At 37.9% G+C, this 27,920-nt stretch overlaps 1 protein-coding gene across 2 annotated transcripts; it reads right to left on the bottom strand.

The window, feature by feature from the left end:
* On the bottom strand, positions 1-27,920 carry smo (smoothened, frizzled class receptor). Of its 2 annotated transcripts, none has more exons than XM_053787159.2 (15): positions 27,787-27,920; positions 24,994-25,525; positions 24,303-24,428; positions 21,516-21,638; positions 19,438-19,539; positions 16,941-17,150; positions 12,715-12,887; positions 12,157-12,275; positions 11,356-11,583; positions 9,210-9,411; positions 8,537-8,722; positions 7,963-8,102; positions 7,329-7,488; positions 6,768-6,996; positions 1-6,410 (listed from the first exon to the last, which is right to left on the bottom strand). In XM_053787159.2, exons 2-15 carry the CDS (start codon positions 25,519-25,521, stop codon positions 5,583-5,585), a joined length of 3,354 nt encoding a protein of 1,117 aa, XP_053643134.2. In that variant the 5' UTR covers positions 25,522-25,525; positions 27,787-27,920; the 3' UTR covers positions 1-5,582. The 2 variants fall into 2 exon arrangements, with proteins under 2 accessions (XP_053643134.2, XP_053643135.2); XM_053787160.2 differs by having other exon boundaries at positions 11,356-11,580.

Below are 27,920 nucleotides of genomic sequence, written 5' to 3'. Positions count from 1 at the left end.
TGGAAGTTGAAGACACAGATGAATCACAGGGATGTTAGGAAGTATTTCTTCAGCCACAGAGTAGTCAGTAAGTGGAATAGTTTGGGAAGCGATGTAGTGGAGGCAGGATCCATACATAGCTTTAAGCAGAGGTATGATAAAGCTCACAGTTCAGGGAGAGTGACCTAGTAGCGATCAGTGAAGAGGCGGGGCCAGGAGATCGGACTCGACCTCCGCAACCTCAACTAGGTGAGTACACACTAAGGCTTTACTCCAGTTATAACAAATAAGTAATTACCCATACAGCAAATCAATATCTATACCTATTCAGCCCTTTGGCACTTATTACCCCAATGCATAAAAGCAATAAATAATCATATATGTACAGCAATATACCAGTGATCAAGTTTTCTTCATAAAACAGCAATTGCTCCTTACACCTGGAATCATCAGGTGAGATAACTTTTACACTTTTAATGCCTAAAGTACAGTGACACCTTGGGATAACAAACTAATAGAACGGAAAGAGTATCTGCTTAAACAATAATCCACATAATAATCCAACAATAATCCAATAATCCACATGGTCAATTGCATCAATGGTGCTTCTGGACACAGATAAATGTATCAATGACACAATTGGACATAAGAAAAACAAACTAATACAGTACAGTGCATTGCCTGAAAATACAAGTAAAAGTAAAATACAACAGAGTAAAGTAGGTAATATTGTTGTATAATGAAGTAACCAAAAACACCATAAATCAACAAAAATTGGAGACCAAATGACAACAGTATGTGAATGTGCACTCAAACAATAACAAATTGCATGAGGCTGGGTATGGCTCAGCTCACCTGGGAACAAGGAAAATGAACAGGATATGGATGTGCAGTGCAGGACACCTAAATAAACTGGATTCACAAAGCCTTCATCCAGCCACAAAAATTGTCTGCTATATCCAAAATTCATTGTATAGAGGTCCATTACATCAAGATGTCACTGTACTTTACCTAAATTTACAATGTATAAGCAACTCCCAAATTCACGATAAAATTGGCTCTGCAAGAACTGGCATCAGTCAGTCCAATGCAAATCAAACTGTTCTTTCCCAAATTTTGTGCAGTGTTAGAATGCCCATATACAACACTGATTCCTGAAAACCAATTTCATTCACAAAAATTATATTTTTAGGGCTATAGGTTGTTCTGGGAACCAATTTACTAAAATTGTATTTTATTAGGGGGTTATCTGGCAATGAAACAATGGTCATAAAAGTAAGGAAAGATAATTATTTGTACTGAGGATAGAGCCCATGATCCTATAAATGCCATGTGTTACTGACTAGATTATTTGTATTTTAATGTGTTTACAGAACTACCATACAGCATATATGAATTAATATATGCATAGCATATACGAGTACCCAAATAGAATTCCACACTGTATATACTTGAGTAATGTATAGGTCAACGTTTTAAGACCAAATTTTTAAGCAAAAAAGTTGAGAGGAGAGGCAATCTGTTCATGAGTAAAACATCTGAGAGGTTAAAATATGTACAAACTGAGGGCCTACTGCACACTAAATCCCTATTTCTTTTGTGCATGAAGGGTACAACTACACTTATTAACCATCCTTTTTAATGGTCAGGCACCAAAAAACCTTGCTAGGCTCCAGGAAGACCTAGTAATGCTCCAGGGAAAAACCTGGTAAGGCACTATTACAATAAGTTCTAATCCTCCCTCCAAGTGAAGCTGAATTATGTTAGGTTCATTTATGTCATGTTAAATATACTTAATATGCTACAAATAGTAAAATGCGTAACAGAACCATGAATGCAACAGAAAATGCTCTCTTCCTTCAGTTAGTTTACAATACAAAAGGGGATCACTGCAGAGTTGCTGGACTGCCATTGCTCCCATCCTCAAGACTAAACAAAATTTATTTGTTCAGTGTATTAATATGCAATGTAAATTATTGTTGTATAGGATAATGTATGCAGATATTATTGTTCAGTTTATTATGGTGTCGGGAAAACTGCTAGAGATACCTAGAGAAAGCTTCCTATGAGGTAGAAATTTTAGCACTAAAAGTTTAAAGAGACAGGTAGTACAGTAAGCCAAGCCCAGTTATGGAGAGGTTAAAGAGGTGTCAAAAGCCCTTTCTCTAACCCTATCCCCATGGCCATCCATCCTCCCCCCCCCAGGTACTATTCACTGACTTGTACTATATATGGGTTACTATGACAATGAACAGAGTAGTGTAAATAATGAATCTACACTTCTTTACCAATCTCTACCAAACAAGAGAGTTGAATGTGTAGAGCCTACAGAGCATGACCCACAAGGAATACTGCAGTACTCCTATACTTTTATGACTGGAAAGGTATGGTGACACCAATAATATGTGGATAAGAACTGTTGTATTCTGGGCACCTCTGCAAAAACAGTGATTATGTGTGAGTGAGGTGAAAGTGTTGAATGATGATGAAAGTATTTTCTTTTTGGGGATTTTCTTTCTTTTTGGGTCACCCTGCCTCGGTGGGAGATGGTCGACTTGTTGAGAAAAACGTTTATGCCTTGGTGCTTTTCGCTCTTCCCCTGTTGAGAGCCTCTATGCAGAAGCGAATGTTCCATCCTTGTCTGATCGCCATGATGCCCATTGCCTTCGCTACTATGTACGCTCTCACGATCTCCGCAATCCTTCCATTTATAGAATGGTCACTGATATTAGTAGACATTCTTTATTTGTTCGCCGCCCCTGTTTGCTCTGTCCCTTTTCTCTTCGCCTACATTCGCTCTTGTCTTCCCTTCAGTTACCACCTTTATATGTTCATGTAGCATCTCGCTTTTCCCTACCCCCCTGGGAAGTTCCAGCTGTTCGGGTCTGTTCTTTCTCACTCCCTTGCTCGAAAGCCCAACTGCCTACGGTGGCTTCCCGCTCTCTTTTTCTTGATCACTTCCACTCTCATTCTCATGCCATCTCTGTGTACACAGATGGCTCTAAGTCTTCAGACGGCGTTGGATTCGCAGCAGTGTTTCCGGACAGTGTCGTGCGGGGGCATTTACTATCTTCGGCTAGCATTTTTACTGCTGAAATGTATGCCATTCTTGCAGCACTTATTCGTATCGCATCTATGCCTGTGTCATCATTTGTGGTAGTCTCAGACTCCCTTAGTGCTCTACAGGCTATACGAAAATTTGATACATCTCACCCCCTAGTTCTCCGTATTCAACTTTGGCTACGCCGTATCTCTACCAAGCATAAAGATATTGTTTTTTGTTGGGTCCCTGGTCATGTCGACGTACAGGGCAATGAACAGGCAGACACTGCTGTGCGGTCAGCAGTACATGACCTACCAATTTCATATAGAGGTGTTCCATTTCTGGACTATTTTGCTGTAATATTATTATTATAATCAAGGGGGGAAGCGCTAAACCCAGAGGATTATACAGCGCCTGGGGGGGGGATGTGGAAGGCATTCAGGCGGCTTAATTCGGGGAACTGGAGCACAGATCCAATTCCCTAAATCAAGAGCCCCTCACCAACATCAAGGAACCTTCCTTGAGGGGTTTTGCTGTAATAGCTACCCACCTTCACACCCGTTGGCAACAACGTTGGTCAACTCTGCTTGGTAACAAACTTCATTCTATTAAACCGAGCATAGGTTACTGGCCGTCTTCTTGTCATCAGTGTCGAGGTTGGGAGACCACTCTCTCCCGCCTTCACATTGGCCACACTCGTCTTACTCATGGGTATCTCATGGAGAGGCACCCTGTTCCTCTCTGTGAGCAGTGTCAAGTTCCCATATCGATTAGCCACATTCTGTTAGACTGCCCTCTCTATCAATGAGCACGCAGAATTTACCTACGTCGTCGTCTCCGCTCTACTACTCTCTCTTTACCTTCCCTTCTTGCTGATGGACCCTCCTTTAATCCTGACTCTCTCATTGACTTCTTGACAACGACTGATTTACTCCACAAACTCTGATGATGATACCTTTCGCACTCCCCTCAGCCCTTTCTAGCTCAGTCTCTTGCTGCCCTTTACCCTTTCACCCTCCACTGCCCCGCTGTTCTCCGTAACCTATTACTCATCCATCTCCCTTTTGCCACCTGATGCCCTCGCTTCCTTCCTGCCCTGCAGCGCTGTATAGCCCTTGTGGCTTAGTGCTTCTTTTTGATTATAATGAATGGGTGTGAGTAGAAACTGTTTAGCATGAGCTAATGATTCAGCTAGGGATTACTGCAGTGCTCTTTTATTTTTATGTTTATCGGGTGTTTGGGCAGATGGATCCATGACAGACGAGTTGAATCACGGAATTAAATGAAGGGGAAAAGGTGGGTGGTGCATTGAGGCATGAATGTTATCCATGGAGGAAAAAAAGGTAAATATATGAGAGTAAAGTGGTACCAACACTCTTACATGGGTGTAAAGCATGGGTTGTGAATGTTTCAGCGAGGAAGGGGCTGGAGGCAGAGATGTTGTGTCTGAGGGCAATGTATGGTGTGAATATTATGCAGAGAATTTGTAGTTTGAGGACTAGAAGGTGCAATCCAGAGAGCTAAGGAGAGGGGTTGTTGAGGTGGTCTGGACATTAAGAGAGGATGGTGCAAAACAGGACGACTTGGAGAGTGTATAAATCTGTAGTGGAGGGAAGGCAGGGTAGAGGTCAACCTAGAATTGTTGAAGGGAGTGGGTAAAAGAGGTTTCATATGTGAGGGGCTTGGACATCCAGTAGAGGTGTGTGTGAGTGCATTACATAAGAGTGGAGGCAAGTTGTTTTTATGACTTGACAAGCTGTTGGAGTGTGAGTAGTAAGATAGGAAGTACAGTGCCTGCACTCTGAAGGTGTAGGGATATTTGCAGTTTGGAGGAGCATCTAAACTGGAGTATTGGCATGCCTCTGGCAAGATAGTGATAGTGTGAGTGATGGTGAAAACGTTTCTTCTTTTTCGGGTCTCCCTGCCTTGGTGGGAGACACCTGTGTCATAAAAAAAACATACATATATGTATAAACATTTTCCCTCAATCTAGAATGTACTTAAACCTGCACTCTCTGCATCAATGTACACAGTATTTACGCTACTGAGACAAACCCCAATAAATATGGGCACCTAGCCAAAGCCTGACATCGTTTCCCAAACCCTGAAGCACCAGGCTTGTGTTATTACATCTAGTCCTGCCATGTGCATACATTGGCCTTGCAAGAGATTTTTAGAATGCTTAACAATTTGCAAACAAGTAAAATTATTTACGAACATCAGATCTTAGTTCTGAGCAGAACCTGAACCTGCACATTCTGCATCAAGTACACAGCATTTATGCCACACAGCCAGACCCAGATACAAAAGTGCATTTTGTAATGACTATTATATTTACCTGAGACATCCTAATTTTCCTTCTAGACAAGTTTTTACACTAAACATTGTAATCCCCATGCACATCATTGTTATTAAACAAATGTAAAAAAATAAAATTTTGTTATTTTAATATCTTTATGAGAATTCTATTTAAAAAGAGTATAAAAATACTATCTTATTACTATTTTTACTTTCCATTTTAAATATATATATATCTATATATATATATATACAGTATTACTCAATCACTTTCATCTCCAATGTCTAAAACAGTCATAATTTCAGCACTCTCTCCTCTACTTTTCCTTCGTCCACCACTATTTCCTGTCTTACTGCTGGTATTACGTTTATGTGACCCATGACTGGAGACCACATTTTTACTGTTTGTTGTTTTATCTCCACTAACATTAAGCTTTTTTTGTAGTTTAGTAACTGGTGTATCTGGTCTGTCAATATTCTGGGGCTTCCTTCGATTAGAGAAACTCGTTTCATTAATCTTCTTTTTGCTATCTTGATGCCTGTATGTATGGGTAGGACTGCAGTCACTACTGAGCGGAGAATGAGCTCGAGTTATTTGACTGGCTCTCATTAGTAGTGGTGTTGAAACCTGAATGGATTTATCTACCATATTGGCTTTAGTAACAGCACTGGCAAAAGATGTCTGAATACCCACACTGGTGCTGGTGACACGCATGCCAGTATCAATATTCCCTCGTCTACTACAAGCCCGCACTTGACTCGATGATAACAAGCCATTCTCAAGTGCTGTTGCTGCCCTCACATAAGCATCTTCTTTTCTTCTGAGATCAGCACTCTTAAGAACATTATTCAGAACAGTATGGGCAATGGAATCATTATCAGCATACCCATGATTCTCTGCTCCTATATCATCTTCACTCTCAAGTGTTGTTTGACCAGGGAGTGGAACATTAATATTCATGGACTTGGCTGGTGGGGCTGAGGGTGCAGCTCTCTCAGACCGTGTTGCTTCATCAGAACTCAAATTCAGCCGTTTCATCATATTTGTAAATAATGTATCTTGATTGTTCATTGTAATGGCAGGTAGAATCTGTTGGAAAATTTTTGATTAGTCAAACCTAATTTTACACACATTCTAAATGACAAAGTGAAGCATATATCATTCATCAGGTGTCATCTTCACACCTTCCCTAGCACTTCCCACACTTCACCTCTGCTCTATTCCCAGAACCTCTCACACAGTCACCTCACTCCCTCCCCAAAACCTCTGACGTATCACCTTCACTCTATCCCTACAACTTTACTACACTTGCTAAAGTCATTATTTATCACCTAAGAATCATCTTGCCAACATGATCATTAATATTACTGTGTATAATTACAGAGTACAAAGAATAAATTTTGCAATGTTCATCAAAGCACCAAAAAAAATGCAAATATTACCCACCATTGAACCAAGATTACTATCATCAGAGGTATTGGAACCCCTTCTATCCCAAGCATTAACACGTCGGCCTCGCTTCAAATTAAACCAATCACGTCTTTTTCGACGGCCAAACCTAGCAGCTGTGTGTAATGCTGCTAGTCTCTCAGCATCTGACACATGAAATGACATCTGTGAATCCAAGGAATGACGCCGAGAGCTACGGTTGTTATACCCAGATTCTATGGAAAATCTGGGATGAGAAAGAAATACCAGTACAGAGAAACTAAATAAAATAATTATAGCATATTCTTTTAATACTTAAATTTAAGCACTAAACATATTTCTTAATTCATACTGCACTTGTTTATATATGCACTACTGTACATTCAGAGTACATACTGTACATACAGATTAATACTCTACTTCTTAGATTGCAGTCAAGATTATAACTTTTTATATAACACTGCAAATTACAACAAAAATTAGTCCAGTGTATATTTATAAATCAAAACTTTTTGGGAACCCAGTCAAATGCCTCTCAGATTAGAGAACATTAATGATTAGATCAGATTAAAAACTCACCTTCTACTAACACTATACTCTGAATCAACAGAATTTCTTCTGAGTCCCAGAGCAGCAGAACCTACAAGAGCTCCACGTCTTGTCATGAGGTATGGAATAGCAGTGGCCCATGCGGATGACAGATCCCCAGAGGCTGCACTGTTCATGTCAAAATTTAACCCTGAAAGAAAATTTTACAAAGATGATTCATCACACATACAGTCAGTACTTCTATCTCTATTTGCTGTTTATGTCTTGCAAAAGTAAAAGTGTCATTTGTATACCAGAACATCTAGTGAGAAACCCTTCCAAATTCCAGCCTCGTAAAAATGTAACAGATGTACGACACAATCAAATACAGTGGACCCCCGCATAGCGATCACCTCCGAATGCGACCAATTATGTAAGTGTATTTATGTAAGTGCGTTTGTACGTGTATGTTTGGGGGTCTGAAATGGACTAATCTACTTCACAATATTCCTTATGGGAACAAATTCGGTCAGTACTGGCACCTGAACATACTTCTGGAGTGAAAAAATATCGTTAACCGGGGGTCCACTGTATCCGCATAAACTTTGTCACAGACTTGCAAGATAAACAGAAGTTACTGGATGATAAATAATGGAAACACTGACATAAAGATAATTATATATACCAAGGGGATCATCATGTATGGAGTGAAGACTTATGGAGAGTCGACCAGCAGTATTAAGGTCATGACGTTTAGCAAAGGCTTGAGCTATAACTCTGTGCCGTGCTAGGCGTAGAGGCTCTTCTGAAGGAACACCTGCAACTCTGAAAAATAAATAAATAATGGCATATTTTTCTTGATGTGTGGGATAAAATTAGATTTGGTAGATCAAAAACACTGTACAGTATAGTATTTATAAATGAAAAGTATAATACAGTGGAACCTCAAAAATCGAACTTTCTTTGGTCCAGAAGGCTGTTCGAGTGCCACTACCAAACGAATTTATTCCCATCAGGAATAATGTAAATTAGATTAGTCCATTTAAGACCCTCAAAAATACACTTATAAAAGCACTTACAAAAATACACTTACATAATTGGTTGAGTTGGGAGCAGTTCGATTTTTGAGGTTCCACTGTAAGTAATTAAATATTTGAAAAAAATCTTTTAAAGAGCTTCACTGAAACTGTGCATCATAGGAGTCATTAAATTCATTAATTATATACTAAACATAAACACTGTATATGACAGGCTGTAACCTTCTCAGGAAGCGTTTCCATGCTTGAAGTGTGTTTGGAGTCCAGCACCACGATGACATTATGATTCCAGCACCAAAGAGAGCCAATAAGTGCAGTTTATAAACATTGATGCTGGGACGTTCTGCTATCATGCACACTGATGACCCACTGTTTAACTGGGCAGCAGCAGTCATATTAGAAACACACCTGTGTACATAACAGCAAGTAGTTTATCAATATATTAAAGACATACTTTTACTTGTTTTGGGGGGGCATAAATTGAAGAGAAATTTACTGGAGAACAGAAAACAAGTTATTTCAATAAGATTTGTATACATGTACTCTATCTTCTCCAGAAGATGTGAGAAAAATTAATGACATCTGATTATGACTAATGCATTTTAACTCATTTAATCAAGACTTAAGAAAACTACATCTTAAGATTTACTTTTAGATGTATGATTTTTCTTTCAAGCATGATGCACACAACTTGAATAGCTAAAGAAAATGTGCTACAAAAGAATAATCAGTAATATACCATCCTTAATATCATATATGACCTTTTTTCAAACTTTAACTGCTTTGGTATCAAGAGAATAATTTTTATGTGTATTCTAATGTGATACTAAAAGCAAAAGGAAAACCTGTAAATATGTTAGACGGTGCACCATCAAACAAAGAGGAACAAGCTTACATAATATAGTCACGAAGTGCTTTATCCCAGAGGTGCTGGTTCCTGTACTGGTAGATGTGACAGTAGATAGTGATACCTGTGTAGATCACTAATGTGATGGTAATGAGAGCCAGTCTGATGATGGTCTCCACTATCTTGCTGTTGGCACTATCACTGATTATATTGAAACATTCCATCTTGAGATAAATCAACTTTATCATACCTACAACATAAGAGGAATGAGAGATTAAGCAAATAAATAAAATGAAGATTACCATAAGAGGATCTGCAATCATACTGGTACTGTTGTTGTCATAACCAACTGTTGTGGAAATTCCTTGAAGAGCTCGCCATCTTAAACAATTTAAAACATGCAGTAAATGGCAAGAAACTCATTACTTTCTACTACTATATAATATTACTACTATATTTGTTTCCCATGGCTCAGATATCTACTTTACACTGAATTAAATGTTCATATAAGATGGAGAAGAAAAGACAAACTTTGCAGAACAAAGTATGAGTTCAAAATGTTCTCTCACTAAAAACCTTATTTCTGCAAAATATTTTTTCTTCACTACTGTCAACAGCATGCCATCTATGATAGTTTCATTTTTTAATACACTCGCAACCTCCCACCGATGCAGGGTGACTTCCAAAAAATGGCAACACATTCACCATTATTCATTCAATAACTTTCTTGCCAGAAGTTCATAGATATCACAGTTCAAATAACCATCTGAACAGCAACATCCCCACCTGTCTTTCAAAGGGCATGAACTGTGCTTTCCACCTCCAGGACTCAAGTCATGGTAACCAGTTTCCCCTGAATCAAAGAAAGTCAATCAATTTCACATATGTATAACAGGTAAGTCACATTATATGATTTTATTGGTTCATCCTAAGTTAAATCTGCATACTATAATTTTTATGTGCTCATAACATGTGCTTCAAAACCACTGCAAAATTATCCACATTATTTATGCAAAGCCTAAATAAAAACTTGATTAGCTCAATCGCTAGCACACTCAGCTCACATACTGAGGTCTGGGGCTCAATTCCCCGGTACAGCAGGAAACATTAGGACGTATTTCCTCAAGGCACCTGCTGTCCATGTTAACCCATTGGTAAAATGGGTACCTGGATGTTAGTCGACTAGTGTGGGCCTTATCCTGGGACAAAATTGACCTAATTTACCCGAAATCCTCTGCATAACAAGGGGCTTTCTTTATAGTAGTATGTCATTGATGTCAGCTAGGACAGTACATCTTGTACATGTACTTGTAGAAATAAAAATGTTATATTATTATTATTATTATTATTATTATTATTATTATTATTATTATTATTATTATTATTTTCAAAGTACATTGAAAATATGTCTGGAAAAGTTAGGTGAAGGTAGGTGAAGTGTTGAGATACCAACACTTCAGTGGAGATGTCATATACAAGATTAATGTATAGTATGAACCCTGCCTCGGTGGGAGACGGCCGACTTGTTGAAAAAAAAAAAAATGAATATAAGGCAGAGAATTCAGAGCATAGAAATCATAAGATAGTAGGGTTATCAAAAGTATAATTTAGAGGGCAAGGGAGGGGTTGCTGAGGTGACATGGTCATTTGGATAGGATGGAGCAGAAAAAGATGATAAAGAGGGTGTATAAATTCAGAATGGAAGAAAGGAGTAGGGATCATTCAGATATTGGGAGGAGGTTATGAAGGTTTTAAGTGAAAGGGGTTGAGCATTCAGCAAGCATGTGTGAGTGTGTAAGATTGGAGTAAGTGGAGAAAAGTTATTTTTAGGATAGGCTGTTGAAGTGTGAGCAAGGTAATATTTATGAAGAGATACAGGAAAAAACCAGTTAGCCAGGCTTAGAGTTCTACCGGGGATAAGCACAGTGCCTACACTCAGGAGTGGGGATGTTGAAATTTGGATGTTCATTTGAATAGTGACATAAATGCAATTCTGGCAAGCAACTGTTGAATGAATGATGGCGAACCTGCTTCCTCTTTTCGGTGACTCTACCTTGGAGGGAGATGGCTGATGGGTGGAAAAAAAAAATGATAATGCAGCCCTAATATTTAAAACTTGACCAAGCCTCTGAAGAATGCTCTACAAATTATATACTGTAACACCAAACAAATTGTTACAAATTGACCTACTTACCACGCACAAAGAAAAATCCAGCAACAAAAACAATAGTTGCTAATGGTAGCAGTAGAAATCCTATCCTTATGTGAATAGCAGAAGACAAAAAGCAAATTCCTGCCACAGAGTCAGCTTCAACTTCTGCCAGTGCCATAATGGTAATTGTCAGGACAAGAGGTAAGGACCATGAGAGAAGATGAAAGTACGCTGCTCGCCGCTCCAATTCATCACCACACAACCCTGCTGCTGTAAAATATAGATGACAGTATTCTGAAGCGTGTGTATTAAAGAAGCTGCTTTTCAATACCACATAAAATAGTCTGCAGAATTACCATTGCATATTTGATGCCTCTATTTCATCAAAATAAATTAACTGATACATAACAGGTTCAGTAACACAAGTCTTTTTTTACTAACACAAAAATGTAAACTAAAAATGAACCCCACTGTCTCACTAGTAAAACCCAGCAAAACAACTAGTTCTAACAAAAAAATAAGTCTACTGTTTATGCTACAAATCTTACATTTTTTTTTAATATACTATCACTGTACACAGATACAACAGCTCAGATATCACTCTAAACAGTAAATATCCCAAACCCTTCCTTTAGAGTGCAGGCATTGAACTTCCCAGCTCCAGAATTCAAGTCCGGCTAACTGGTTTCCTCGAATCCCTTCACAAGATATTACCCTGCTCACACTCCAACAGTTCATAAAGTCCCAAAAACCATTTGTCTCCACTCACTCCTATCTAACATGCTCACACAAGCATCTGATAAAAATTAGGTGCAATTTTATTAATGTGAGAGATGCCCTCACCATATGACTTGAAACTGGTGTGCAGGGAGTATGCCAGGATAATGAGCCATAGTCCAGCAGCCACCATGAAGTAATAGACACAAACAAACACCACAACACATGAGAGATTCCCACCAGAGCTGTGTAAAGAAAAAAAAAGACACTAAGATATAATACTCTAAGCTCATTTGTAATTTAAGAACAGCACAGTACCTCAAAACAAATGTACCTAGTCATGAAAATGGTCTAGTGACTTTTCACCTTGATGAATAAGAAACAAGATCTATTATTTAACTCACTTGGGCATGAAAACCATGCAGGTGATATTTCCTAATGGTAAAGTCTAAGTGAAATATCACTGTTACTTTCAGATCCATTAAGCAATATTTTCAATGAGAACTAAGTGAAAGCAGGTGTTGCTTATGTTTCCAAAAACACAAGGAATTTTTTCTAAAAGTTATCATGATTCAATCTAGTTTTTATGATGAAGGTTAACAATTTGACATGAATGCTATGAATGTATCAACAAATAGCACAAACAGTGCAAGGTATCAGTAAATATTAGCAGAATTGTCTTACCTTGGCTCACCTTGACGCAGAGTTCCATCTGAGCGACAGGTGAGGTCATGGCGAACTCCAGGATGAAACTGAACAATGAAACCAATGCTGGCAATGAGGAAACAGCCATTGATGTAGAAGATGATGAGCACAGGATACTTGTTAGCTGCTCGCCAATCGATCAAGTAGGTCAGCTGAGAAATCATTTAAAATATTTATAGACTGTTGCTAAAGCAGTCTTTTATAAACATTTCCTATGAAAAGCTAAACCATTCTTTACACTGAGAAACATTACAGTCACTGTGGTTGCATTTTGTAACATTTTGTGGTAAGGTGACTTCTCAAAGCTGCTATGTGCTCCTTAAAAATATTTTATTGCCCTCCTCACAACATTCTTTGCCACTCCAACTCTATGGGTCAAAATGACACAAAAATACAGATTAATATTTAGCAAAACTCCTGATTTCCAGTGACTGGAAATTAAAAATTTAAATCCAGAGTATTTTTTAATACAAACTTAAACTCACATACTAAGCAATGCACTACAACCAGGTTTAAAAAACAAGAAATAGAGAACTAACTGGTTCCAACTGAGCTGCAGACCAAGAATGGGAGCCCATTCCCAACTGCATTTTTAAACGGGTAATTAATGTACATCCTATACCTGATTTCCCACCAATCAAGCACCTATAGCATGGTAAAAGCTAACCTAATCAATTCTGTCACTGTGTGCTTAGTCATGAATGTGACTGGGATAGGTTGGACCATGTGCAAAGAAAGGTATAAAATACCGACAATATGAAAGTTAAGACACATGTGCAACATCTGGATATCTTTATTGTAGTAGACGTTTCGCCATCCAGTGGCTTTATCAATACAGATTCTAGGACATAATAGGAAGACAGTAGAACTATATACAAAAGATGAGGTAATCAGTCCCTCGGCCTTGGAGTTAGTGTTCACAGCATCGTGGTGGAGGAGAGTCTGGACTCTCCTCCACCACGATGCTGTGAACACTAACTCCAAGGCCGAGGGACTGATTACCTCATCTTTTGTATATAGTTCTACTGTCTTCCTATTATGTCCTAGAATCTGTATTGATAAAGCCACTGGATGGCGAAACGTCTACTACAATAAAGATATCCAGATGTTGCACATGTGTCTTAACTTTCAGGTTGGACCATGTTATATTTGCACAAATGCCATGGGGATTTAAGCACAAAGATGATGAGGGTTGTACTGATCCTGTACTTCCCATCTAACACAGTGGTTCATTGGTTATTTCCTCCAAACCCTCCAGATATGCACTGCAATATATACATTTTATTATACAATCATGTACAATACTTAAACCTAATTAATTTCCTTCACTGTACAGTGGTACCTTGGGATACGAACTTAATTCGTTCCAGAAGGCTGTTCGAGTGCCAATACCAAACGAATTTGTTCCCATAAGGAAAAATGCAAATTAGATTAATCCATTTCAAACCACCAAAAATACACTTACAAAATTTTTTTTATTATTATCACACCGGCCGATTCCCACCAAGGCAGGGTGGCCCGAAAAAGAAAAACTTTCACCATCATTCACTCCATCACTGTCTTGCCAGAAGGGTGCTTTACACTACAGTTTTTAAACTGCAACATTAACACCCCTCCTTCAGAGTGCAGGCACTGTACTTCCCATCTCCAGGACTCAAGTCCGGCCTGCCGGTTTCCCTGAATCCCTTCATAAATGTTACTTTGCTCACACTCCAACAGCACGTCAAGTATTAAAAACCATTTGTCTCCATTCACTCCTATCAAACACGCTCACGCATGCCTGCTGGAAGTCCAAGCCCCTCGCACACAAAACCTCCTTTACCCCCTCCCTCCAACCCTTCCTAGGCCGACCCCTACCCCGCCTTCCTTCCACTACAGACTGATACACTCTTGAAGTCATTCTGTTTCGCTCCATTCTCTCTACATGTCCGAACCACCTCAACAACCCTTCCTCAGCCCTCTGGACAACAGTTTTGGTAATCCCGCACCTCCTCCTAACTTCCAAACTACGAATTCTCTGCATTATATTCACACCACACATTGCCCTCAGACATGACATCTCCACTGCCTCCAGCCTTCTCCTCGCTGCAACATTCATCACCCACGCTTCACACCCATATAAGAGCGTTGGTAAAACTATACTCTCATACATTCCCCTCTTTGCCTCCAAGGACAAAGTTCTTTGTCTCCACAGACTCCTAAGTGCACCACTCACTCTTTTTCCCTCATCAATTCTATGATTCACCTCATCTTTCATAGACCCATCCGCTGACACGTCCACTCCCAAATATCTGAATACGTTCACCTCCTCCATACTCTCTCCCTCCAATCTGATATTCAATCTTTCATCACCTAATCTTTTTGTTATCCTCATAACCTTACTCTTTCCTGTATTCACCTTTAATTTTCTTCTTTTGCACACCCTACCAAATTCATCCACCAATCTCTGCAACTTCTCTTCAAAAGCACTTACATAAATACACTTACATAACTGTTCAAGTTTTGAGCTGTTCGTGTCCTGAGGTACTACTGTATTTAACCCTAGAATCTTTGGTACAGATTCTCTTAATTTTTATGAGTCTTTATACTGATAATCTCCCACACAAAAAATGAAAATATATAGGAGAACCATTTTTTACAAAGACTTAGAATTAGTATAATTTGCCACATTGTATGACCTTGTCAGCTGGAATACTGTAATCCAGCTGAAGAAGTCACATGATGTGTTGCAGTGATACTCATTCTAAGTTTCTGTTTGTGACTTTTATAATTTTTTAGTTTCTGACTAGCTGTTGGGTAGTCTCAGAGACACTTGATGTTTCTCTTTTCATTAAACAATAACACTACGCTCTTCAAAAGAATTATAGCTCCTAAACTGCCTTTGAAATTCAAAAATTATGAAGAAGACTCTATATTAAAATGTCATCAGTGAGCTTTAGTAATTAAATTTATATTAAAATGTCATTATTGAGCTTTATTAACTAAATTATCAAGTAAACTTGTCAATAAGTGATCAACATATACCTGTTCTAACGTCCATCATAATTCTCCTATAATAACATAACATATTCATTACTACAGTTACTTTATTTATTTATTTTGTCTACGACATCCTTTATCAAACTGTTATCAGTGGTCTTACGAATTTTTTAATTTTCATACTACTGCAACAAGACACAAATTCTACTAACTAACCCAGAATAACACTTTCTCTCTCATTGTTCTTTCATTAAATACAATACATAATGCAGCTCTACTCAGTAATCTTTCATAACATGGTCTAAAACAAAAAAGCACTTTTAAAATTCTTCATTATCTATCTTTACCTTACTTTTCAGCCTCTGTTTTTATCTCCTCCAATAGCTTTAAATTTATTAGTACATCAAAATTAATATGAAAACAGCTGTAAATATTTATAGCAACTCTACATAAAAAAATTGCCTATATCACAGCCAGCAACTGTCGTCCCTTCAAGGAAGGCTCATTGATGCCAATGTTGTGTGATTTGAGTGCACCAAGTCTGCCTTTTCTGTTAAGCACTTTCTTCTTTGTACATATCCTTCCTCAGAATCCGCAGATCGCATGAATACAGACCACCAATTTGTCGAGTGGGGTTCGAATGCTGGAATTAGGCAAAATCACACACTTCGGACAGCTGTTAACGTATAATTATGAGTACTAAAGGAGGAATGCCAAGCCTGACCCGTTGTCTCTGATACCCTGCTCTGAACTGCTATATCGTGCCCGGAGGGTGGCGGCGCTCAAACATCATGCTATGGTCAGCAGAATGACTCAGTAATGGTCAGTGATCAGACGGTGAATCAGTAACGGTTGGTATGAGTTACATACTACTGACACTGGTAACTGATACTAATACTAATGACACCAATGAAAGGCTTTTAATCCATCGAAATTGAGCTACCCGTTTTATTCCTAAATCAAATTCGACTACCATCCATTCTCTGGGTGCTTCCCCATAAAAATTATAGTTGATGACACTTTAATTGTAAGATTCACTGTAATTACATAAAAGTAAAAACACTTTTAACAACTCAATGTAATACAGCATTATATAAGCACTTACACAGAATGGGTCTTTCCACTATTCTTTACAGTACATCTGAGCAATTCATAATTTCTCATAAATGGTATTTTTTTAAAACCTTGGATATCCATTCATTTAGAGAAACACTCATGAAACATACCACTGTAAGAGAAGCAAATGCCAGACAAACACCTCCTAGTGCTGCCACAAAATGATGAAGGTCTTCATGTTCCTCATCAGTAAAAATTGGGTTGGCACACTGAATTCCACATCCCTTCACTCCTTCATACCATGAGGACTCCTTCTCTGTGGCTACTAATGGAGGTGCACATTGCCCTGTTGTATTGAATTTCAGTTCTCTCACACTGTTCTGGAATTGTTGTACACAATGATATAGCTTCTATTTTTTAAGCATCTTGCCATCCTACAAGTCAACTCTCATTTAGAAATTATATGTGTTGGCACTAATATTTGTACAGTATTAAAATTTTTATATAATCAAGATGTCGTGTCTTCCTCCGAAGGGTGTTGTAAGAGGCAACTAAAATGCCGGGAGCAAGGGGCTAGTGATGTAAATATTATGCAGAATATTCGTAGCTTGGAGATTAGATATGGGGTTACGAAAAGTATTATCCAACAGGCTGAGGAGGGGCTGTGGGGAAGGAAAGGAAAAGTTAGAGGGAGGGGGTGAAAGTTTTGTATGAGAGGAGCTTGCATATCCAGCAAGTGTGTGTCAGCATGTTAGATAGGAGTGAGTAGAGGCAAATGGTTTTTCTGACTTGACATGCTGTTGGAGTGTGAGCAAGGTAACATTTATGAAGGCATTTGGTGAAACCTGTTGGTTGGACTTGAGTCCTGGAGGTGGTAAGTACAATGCCTGCACTCTGAAGGAGGGGCAGGGATATTTGTAGTTCAGAGGAGAATCTGAGCTGTAGTATCAATGTGCCTCTGGCAAGATAGTGATTGAGTGAGTGATGGTGAAAGTGTTTCTTCTTCTTCATGTCATCCTACCTTGGTGGGACATAGCTGGAGGTCTTTACAAGGAATGCGTGTTGTCACCATGATTTTTTCACATATTAATAGATGGAGTTGTGAATGCTAGGCTGCCTGGAAGAGGTGTTGGAATATAAGATGGATCTTATATGAAGTGGGAATTATCACCATTGCCCTCTACTGATGATAATTCTTTTGGAGAATTCTGAAGAAAAGTTACAAAGATTGGTGGACAAAATTGGGAGGGTATATAAAAGAAGGAAATTAAGAGTAAACATAGAAAAGACCAAGGTGATGTGGGTAACAAAAAAGTCTAGGCGATGACAGATTGAATATCAGATTGAAGAGAATGGGTATGGAGGAAATGGATGTACATGTATTTATATGCAGTACGTATTTGAAAGTGGACATGTCGGCAACTGGATGGATGGATCTATGAAAGACAAGGTAAACCACAGAATAGATGAGGGGGTTAAAAAAAAAAAAAAAATATGGAGGTAAGCTGATGCACCTGTGGACACGAAGAAGTTTGTCTATGGAGTCAAAATAAGGGATTGTATCAGAATACAGTGGTACAAGCACTTTTATATGAGTGTGAGGCATAGATTTTGAATAATACAGCAACAAGGAGGTTAGAAGCAGTGGAGATGTCACATTTGAAAATAATGCGAGATGGGAAATATCATGCAGAGAATTCAAAATGTAAAAAGTAGAAGGCTATGTGGGATCACCACGGGCTGAGGAAGGGTTATTGAGGTGGGCTGGGCATGCCAAGAGGGTGGAGAGGGATAGGATGATGAAGAGGGTGTGTTAATCCAGGGTGGAAGATGGAAGGGGTTGGGATCAATCCACAAATGATTGGAGGGATGGGGTAAAAGAGGCTCTGAGTTTCAAAGGCTTTTTGTATGTTAAATTGGTGTGAATGGAGGCCAGTAGTTTTAATGGACATGCATTTGGGGTGTGAGCAAAGTATGAAGAGATTCAGGGAATCTGGCTAGCAAGATCTGAGTCCTGGATGTGGAAAAGGCAATACCTGAACTCTGGACAGGTGAGAATATTGGAGTCAGAGGGTAATCTGAATTGTGATGTCAGCATACATCTGGCAAGACAATGCTTAAATGAATGATGGTGAATGGGGGTTTCTTCTTTGGGGCTACCTGCTTTGTGGTAATAAAAAATTCTCTAATACAATGCTAGTCAAATAAAAGCTAGTAACAATCATTTACGTCTGCTTGAATTCATCTAATTTTGCTGTTTTGGGAACACTTAAGGGCAAAATTTAATTGCAACAGCCCTAATAATTCTTAGCGCATCTCATGAAATGCTCTGCATAACCACGGGCTATCCATACATTTAATTAAATGTTATACAATTTTGTAAAAGCTATGCGTCATGTGGAAAAAAAAAATTACGTATGCATTTACTGTATTTTAAATATTTTAATATGATCTCACTTTAATATTCCAGAATTAGCTTGTCCCACAGAATTCTTTTATCACAATATTACTTTAGCAAATTACTGAGATGTATATTATCCCACTGAATATTATTATTTATAATGTCATTGAAAAATATGTCCCACTCAGAATTTTTTCAGATATAAAACAATGATGTCAAGAAAAAATTTAAATTTAAGTTGAAATCTAACCAATACATACACTTACCTTGCATTTATGAGGATAATCCTCACGACATAACAGAAAATCTGGCCACTCTCTCTCATGCTCCACTAATCTGCACGGACCACGAGTAATGACACACATTTCCTGTACAGCATTAAAAAACAAATGGGTATGATTAACAGAAGCATCATACTAATTGGACATCATACTAATTAGCATTCTCCTATTCATTACTTGTACGTATAAATATGTAAAAAAAAAAAAAGAAATGGAAGTGAAATCATTGTACACATGGATGTGAATTCTGAGGAGGCCTTTCTAAAATTTAATAGTTAAAATCATATTCAATTATATGTCCATACAGACCACATGAAAAGATGAGGAAGAAACATTCATAATACTGTATAGTATAACTAAAAATATAATGTCAGATGTGGCTCATATAAAAAATTAATGTGAACTGCAAATGAATTATTTTAGTTTACAAACATGCTGTAAGATAATACTATATACATGAAACATTAGAGATTGAGACCAACATTCAAAACTGACAGCTCAACCAGTAGACAATGAATAACAGTTAAGCATTTTGACAACTCTGAAGAACATATTGATCACATGCAAAGGATACACACATCACACAGTACTGGTACAGTACAGCATAAGAGAATACATAAACTAGCTTAAATAAATTAGAATGGCATTTGATCATAATGGAATAATTTTTTTTTTTATTATCACACTGGCCGATTCCCACCAAGGCAGGGTGGCCCGAAAAAGAAAAACTTTCACCATCATTCACTCCATCACTGTCTTGCCAGAAGGGTGCTTTACACTACAGTTTTTAAACTGCAACATTAACACCCCTCCTTCAGAGTGCAGGCACTGTACTTCCCATCTCCAGGACTCAAGTCCGGCCTGCCGGTTTCCCTGAACCCCTTCATAAATGTTACTTTGCTCACACTCCAACAGCACGTCAAGTATTAAAAACCATTTGTCTCCATTCACTCCTATCAAACACACTCACGCATGCCTGCTGGAAGTCCAAGCCCCTCGCACACAAAACCTCCTTTACCCCCTCCAACCTTTCCTAGGCCGACCCCTACCCCGCCTTCCTTCCACTACAGACTGATACATTCTTGAAGTCACTCTGTTTCGCTCCATTCTCTCTACATGTCCGAACCACCTCAACAACCCTTCCTCAGCCCTCTGGACAACAGTTTTGGTAATCCCGCACCTCCTCCTAACTTCCAAACTACGAATTCTCTGCATTATATTCACACCACACATTGCCCTCAGACATGACATCTCCACTGCCTCCAGCCTTCTCCTCGCTGCAACATTCATCACCCATGCTTCACACCCATATAACAGCGTTGGTAAAACTATACTCTCATACATTCCCCTCTTTGCCTCCAAGGACAAAGTTCTTTGTCTCCACAGGCTCCTAAGTGCACCACTCACCCTTTTCCCCTCATCAATTCTATGATTCACCTCATCTTTCATAGACCCATCCGCTGACACGTCCACTCCCAAATATCTGAATACATTCACCTCCTCCATACTCTCCCTCCAATCTGATATCCAATCTTTCATCACCTAATCTTTTTGTTATCCTCATAACCTTACTCTTTCCTGTATTCACTTTTAATTTTCTTCTTTTGCACACCCTACCAAATTCATCCACCATATAAAATATACCTAAAAAAAAATTTCCTTTCTATGACTACTATATAATTTCCTCTAATCACCATTTTGAGGCACTTTTTTTTCAGATGTATCTTGTTACTGTATACTGTTTTAATTTACTAATAAGTAACTAATGCTCCTTTATACTGGAGGTTCCTTGCAGTTATCCATTCCTCCTCCATTTAGTAGTGATCCCCCCCCCCCAAAAAAAAAACCACATCCATCATCATTCATTCAATAGGTGTCTTGTCACAAGTACATGGGTATCACAACTCAAATGACCCATTGTAACAACTCAAATGACCCAATGTAACATTGCCATATGGTACCTCCTTCAGAGTGCACTCACTGTACTTCCAACTCAATGGCTGAGAAAAAGATTACCTTACACACTCAGGCAATACATACCAATACCAAATTACTTAGCTCACCTGTGAAGGTAACTCCAGTGAATTATTATCACAGCGTGGGAAAAAGATGGCACATAGTAAAGGCTGTACAACAGCCCAACACCGAGGGATGTTACGCAGTGATGACCACAACTCTAAGTGTTCCTATGATGATAATAATAATATAAAAGATTTAAGAATATGTATAAGTATTTAATAAACAATATTTACTACTAAACCCATTAATGATGAAATATTAATTTACATACAATGATTAATCTTACTGAGAGTAGGTAGTCAAATATGTGCTCAGTTGTTAGTGAACTCAGCTCATACAGTGAGTGTCCATGATTTGATCCCCAGTATGGGTGGAAACATTGGGCATTTCCTTATGACACCTGCTGTCCTTATTCACCTAGCAGTAAGTAGGTACTTGGGTTTTAGCCATCTGGGAGCTCATCCTGGGGACAAAATTAACCTAAGCTGCCCAAAATGCTCTGCATAACCAGGGTTTTCTATATAGTATGTCATTGATGTCAGGTAGGCCTGTAAAAGTTGTATCATGCACTTGTAGAAATAAAGATTATTATTATTATATTATTATTATTATTATTATTATTATTATTAAGATCAAGACACTATTAATTCCAAAATGGTCATAGAACTGTATAAAACTTGGGATATTTTCCTATATAGTATATTGTATAACTATTAATAAAGGAGGTCACTTTTTCCAAGTCAACTGGGTCGTACATGAATATACACTCTTTCTTAACATAAACTATAGCAGAGCAGAGGTATACAGCATGTACATTAAAACAGTCACAATCCTAGACACTTGTTGCTTCTACCACTGACTTCTAATGTCAGCTCTCTTTATTGTTTTTCCTATACGTAATGAGTTGTAAACTTCAACATGAGCTAAGTCAAATTACAAATTCAGATTACTATAATCAAAATTACACATGGTTATATGTTTAAGATGTGAAGCCAATCAAGAGGCATTCACAAGCTATTTGCATGGAAACAAATATCCAAATTTCTTCAATAAAAAGACAAATTGGCATTAACCCTTTCAGGGTCTGTCCCGTAGATCTACGGCTTTATGTTCAGGGTCCAAACCGTAGATCTACGTCATGAGCTCAGCTCCCTCTGATAAACTGTGAGCGGTACATTTGGGCCTAGATATGAGAGAATACATCTATGTGGTATGTGTGCACCACATAAAACAAATCCTGCAGCACACTGTGTATAATGAGAGGAAAAAAACTGAGACCATGATTTTTTATTAAAACCGAATTTGCAGTGTTTTTTCGTATGTTTTTTATAGTTGTATTTGCGATTTCTTGGTCTCACTTGATAGAATGGAAGACATATTACAGGAATAAAGATGATTTTGATTGGTTTTAGCACTGGAAATGGCTTGAAACTGAGTTCAAAGTAGCAGAAATGTTAAATTTTTCCCGATGTTCAAGAGTAAACAAATGACCTCACACGTCTAATACACGCCAGCTGGTGAGTCTAATATACATTCACAAATGTGGTGATGATATTTATGCAATTATTACAATATTGCATAACAGTAAATCTTCTATTTTTTGGTGTGAATAAAAATTCCTTATGTGAATAAAAAATCAAAATGGAATATATTTGTAAAGCCTCAAAATGTAACTAATGAACAGAGGAAATGTTAGTTTAGTGCCAGGAATACCTACATTGTTTATTCTCGACCCTATTTTGAAATTGGAATAATTTGAACTTAGTGTTAAATTGGCCAAATTACCAATTTGCAATCACTTTATTTTGTAGTTGAAACAGTTGACTTGAGGATTTCTTGTGCTCAATCGATAGAATGGAAGTAATACTAGTGAAATAGCTAAGATTTTGGTCGACTGGAATAATGTAATTGGCCTAAAATGGGAGTCAAAGTCGGCAAAATTGCCGATTCGTAAATATCGCTGACACATCAAAATTCGCGAGAGCATAATTTCGTCAATTTTCCATCAAATTTCATACTTTTTGTTTTATTACCTTCGCAAAAAGATTCTCTACCATTTCATAAGAAAAAATAACAATTTTTTTTTTTAAATTCTTGGACACTGGGGCACCACTTCAGATTTTGGCCTTGGACCCTGAAGGGGTTAATACAACCCAAAACCAATTTGAATCTTCTACTAGTGAAATACACTGGCTTTGCAAGGTGAAAGCCAATCAGACGAGGCATTCTCTAGCTATAGCACACACACCTATATCCTAAAATACAACAGCACCTTCAAGTTAGAAGTTATCTACATATACTGAAGGTTTGAGGTCAATCAGAAGAAGCATTCACAAATTATCCCACAAAATCCATTATTTCAACTTTCCAAATTTCTTCAATAAAACTGGCAAACTGGCACCTACACAGAACAATAACAATCCCAACCTTCTTCTGACTAGGATACACCAGTGCTGAAAATTGAAGCTGATAAGCTTTCAAGTTATTGCATGTATACCAAAATTAAGTGAGGTCTATGCAAACTTGACCCCGAGGGCACTTGCATATGCCAATTGCTGCATGACACTTTCCATAGTTACAGTACACTAGCCTTGAAAATTTTAAGCTGTTTGGATAAAAAATTCTCAAGTTATAAATGAAAACCTTGGATGAAGAAAAAAATCCTTTGAAATGTAATAATAAAAAAAAATTAATTGAAACTCAAATTTTACTGAGAAATGAACAAATATTTTAGAAATTTTGAATACAAAATTGTGCATAAAAATATTAATTAAAGTCAGAAATATTCACAATAGTTCTTAGCCAATGTGACAATATATCATTTCTCTTACCCTAGCAATGCGTTGATTTGGTAAACCGGTGAGAGCCAAGGATGTGTGCATGTATGGCAGTTGTACTCCCAAGCAAGTGCTTTCCTCTAAGGCTTCACACTGAGCAGTTCGATGACATTGATCAACCTGAAGGTGCAGTAATGAAATTCAAATATTGAGCAATTTTTCACTTAATTTATATACAGCTCAAATGCTTACAGTCCACAAATGTAATTTAAACAGAGTCTACCCACCCATCACTCATTCCATCTATAATGTGCTTGAAGAAATTGCAGTAGAGGCCTTCTTACTTAGTTGATGTTTATACTGGGAACAAACAAATTAACATTTTACACTGCTTAAGAGCAGTATCTGCTCATCAGATTTCCTAGTAAGAATCATGGCATCAAGAAATATAGTAAATGATCATAACATGATTGTGGTGTCTTATTATGATACTGACTGGTCCACTATGCATTAACACTCACCATTTACATTTCTTCAGAAAATATGAAGCTAGGGTAAAAAGTAACAAATTAAGCATTTGAAAATCTAACTTTTTACTTAGCATAATTTTAAAGAAATATTCTACTTAGATTTGTCATGAAATATAGTGTTATGACTGATTACTGACAGTTTAAATATAATTTTCAAGAAATAATGCTGTAATGTATTACTTTTTTACTGTATTACAGTATTGAACTAAACTTACAATTTGGCTCTCATTAAAGCTGCCAGTAAAGCTTCCACCTTCCAGAAGTGCAAATTGGTCCCCTGGAAATCTCTGGCTGACATCAGGTAAACTAACGGCATTTTGTGAACCACTTCTGATCGGAGATGAGGATGGAGCCACTCTGTCCCATGCTCTCTTGAAACTATCTGCTGAACTGTCACTTGTTGCAGAGATACTGCTGATGGCACTTGTGGTGCTAACTGTTGTAGTGGCACCGGCTGTGGTGTCACTTGTGATGGCACTTGTAGGGTCATTGGTGATGGCACTTGTAGTGTTGCTTGTTGTGATGGCACTTGTATTGTTGCTTGTTGTGATGGCACTTGTATTGTTGCTTGTTGTGATGGCACTTGCAGAGATAATACTTGCCGCTGTGGCCCTTACTGTAGTATTCGTTGGTGGAATGTCTATAACCAAAGTTGGATCAGACAATGCTGCAATTTTATTTATCGTATCCTCACTCAGTACAGCCACTGCACTCACAAGGATAACTACTGCAGGTAAACCCATAGTCCTGTGGAATATAATGTGCCAAATGCAGGATATTAAAGTCAATATTAATGCAATAAGAAAATATATTTAAAAAAGAATCATATGCTAAAATTATACGAATGTAATACCTTCATGTGATATTCAACAATAAAGGTTCCTGTCTAGAGACATTCATATATGGGGCCAAAAGCTAGCTAGCATTCTTTATAAATCTACATAAAAAACAAAGGTAAAAGCAATATAATCAAACTATAAGATATACAGTATGTATATATGAAAGACGAAGAATGAGACACTTGTATAACACGTACATTTCTCAAGACTGATGGACTGAACACATCAACTTTAGACTGAGGGACTGATTACCTCAAACTCCTCCCATCACCCATCAGTCTTTCCTATATTTGGACTGAAGAAGCCACTGGCTAGCAAAACATTTCCTCAATAAAGATTCCCAAATGTTGCACAAATGTCTCATTCTTCAACTTGTCAGTTTTCTCAACCATTTACATCACACATAAAAGATATGTGCACGGAAATAATTAAACAGTATTACTGTAAACAACCAAATAAAAATTATGACCTAATTAAGATAAAAATCAAGAGGAAACCTTCTTCATTTCAGAAACCACATTTACCTTTACCTTTGATATACCTTTGAAGAGTTTCAAGAGAGTAGATACAGACAAGCCTGGCCATGGGCCAGGCTTGTCTGGTGCTTGTGTGGTCAACCAGGCTGTTACTGCTGGAGGCCTGCTGCCCCACATATCCACCACAGCCTGGTTGATCTGGCACTTGGTGAAGATACTTGTCCATTTTCCTCTTGAGGGCTTCTACACTCGTTCCAGCCGTGTTTCTGATATCGTCTGGTAAGGATGTTGATACAGTGTTCCCTTATTGTCCCCACTGCACCCCTGCTCCTCACTGGGTTTATTTTACACTTCCTCTCATATCTCTCACTCTAAAATTTATTTTTTTTCTAAGTTGCTGAATTTTCAGATACTACATACAACATCCACAGTTAAATAACTCTATAAACTTAAACATATGTCTTTGTTAGTATTGTTATTATTATTATCAAGGGGGAGCGCTAAATCCATAGCGATTATACAACGCCTGGGGGAAGGGGATGGAAAGCATTCAGGCTCAATTCAGGAAACCGGAGCACAGATCCAATTCCCTAGATCAAGAGCCCCTCACCAGCTTCATGGAACCTCCCTTGAGGGGAATATATCTTTGTATCTCAAATAATCATTAAAAACATCTTAAACATTTTTATATTTACTACCTGGAGTTTACCTGGAGAGGGTTTTGGGGGTCAATGCCCCCGTGGGTCAGTCTGAGACCAGGCCTCATTGTGGATCATGGTCTGATCAACCAGGCTGTTACTGCTGGCTGCACACAAGCTGACATACGAACAACACCCCAGTTGGTCAGGGACAGACTTTAAGTGCCTGTCCAGTGCCTTCTTAAAGACAGCCAGGGGTCTATTGGTAATCCCCCTTACATATGCTGGGAGACAGCTGAACAGTCTTGGGCCCCTGACACTTACTGTGTTGTCTCTCAATGTACACGTGGCGCCCCTGCTTTTCATTTGTATAAAATGCCTCAAACACTGACACTAATATCTGAGCCATTTGTTTGAAGATATTTAAAATTCACAGATACATACCATGTAAATATTTAAGCTTTTATTTAGGTTTTGTACATGAGTTAAAAAACTTTATGGTTGTGTTATACATTATCAAGAAATTAACTTAGGATAACCTATAATCAAACAATAAGTTCTAAAGGTCAATACACCACTCACATTGCTAGTTTAAAAAGCTACAGAAAGGTCAAATGCCTTACATTTCCAACAGCTACAAGTTTTGAGAAAATTCAACCTAGAAAGTACATATTATTATTATTATTATTATTATTATTATTATTATTATTATTATTATTATTATTAAAAAGAACAGAAAGTAATAGAATTATATAAAATAACCTGTGGACAGCACAGGTTAATTTTTTTTACAAGGACCACAATGGACATAAGTCACTTTGACTTTTTTTCAGCTATCATAGGTAATTTACACGTATGTTACCAGGTAGGATAACTGTTCATGTGTACCTGTACCTAAATTAACTTACTTACTTACTAAGAACAAAGTGGAATTCCAAGTTTCATCACAATCTGCTTCCTGACCCACCTAACTCTCGTGAACTCAAACAATTTGACAATATCTCATTCATTTCTATGTAATAATAAACAAACATCGCTTTTTGCAGTAGTCCTACCTTCAGTTTCTTTGAGGTTACAATACTAAAAGCTTAGAATAATGCAGTCCCAAATACATGACTCAAGATTTCTTTTTGACTGAGAAGCGGACCACACACATCGCTCTTGTTTGGTGTTCGGATGGGTTGCTCAC

This window comes from Cherax quadricarinatus, chromosome 48 (assembly GCF_038502225.1).
Source record: "Cherax quadricarinatus isolate ZL_2023a chromosome 48, ASM3850222v1, whole genome shotgun sequence".
In the NCBI taxonomy this organism is placed as follows: Eukaryota; Metazoa; Arthropoda; class Malacostraca; order Decapoda; family Parastacidae; genus Cherax; species Cherax quadricarinatus.
The sequence above is the reverse complement of the archived record's forward strand: the minus strand, read 5'-3'. Positions and strand labels throughout refer to the sequence as shown.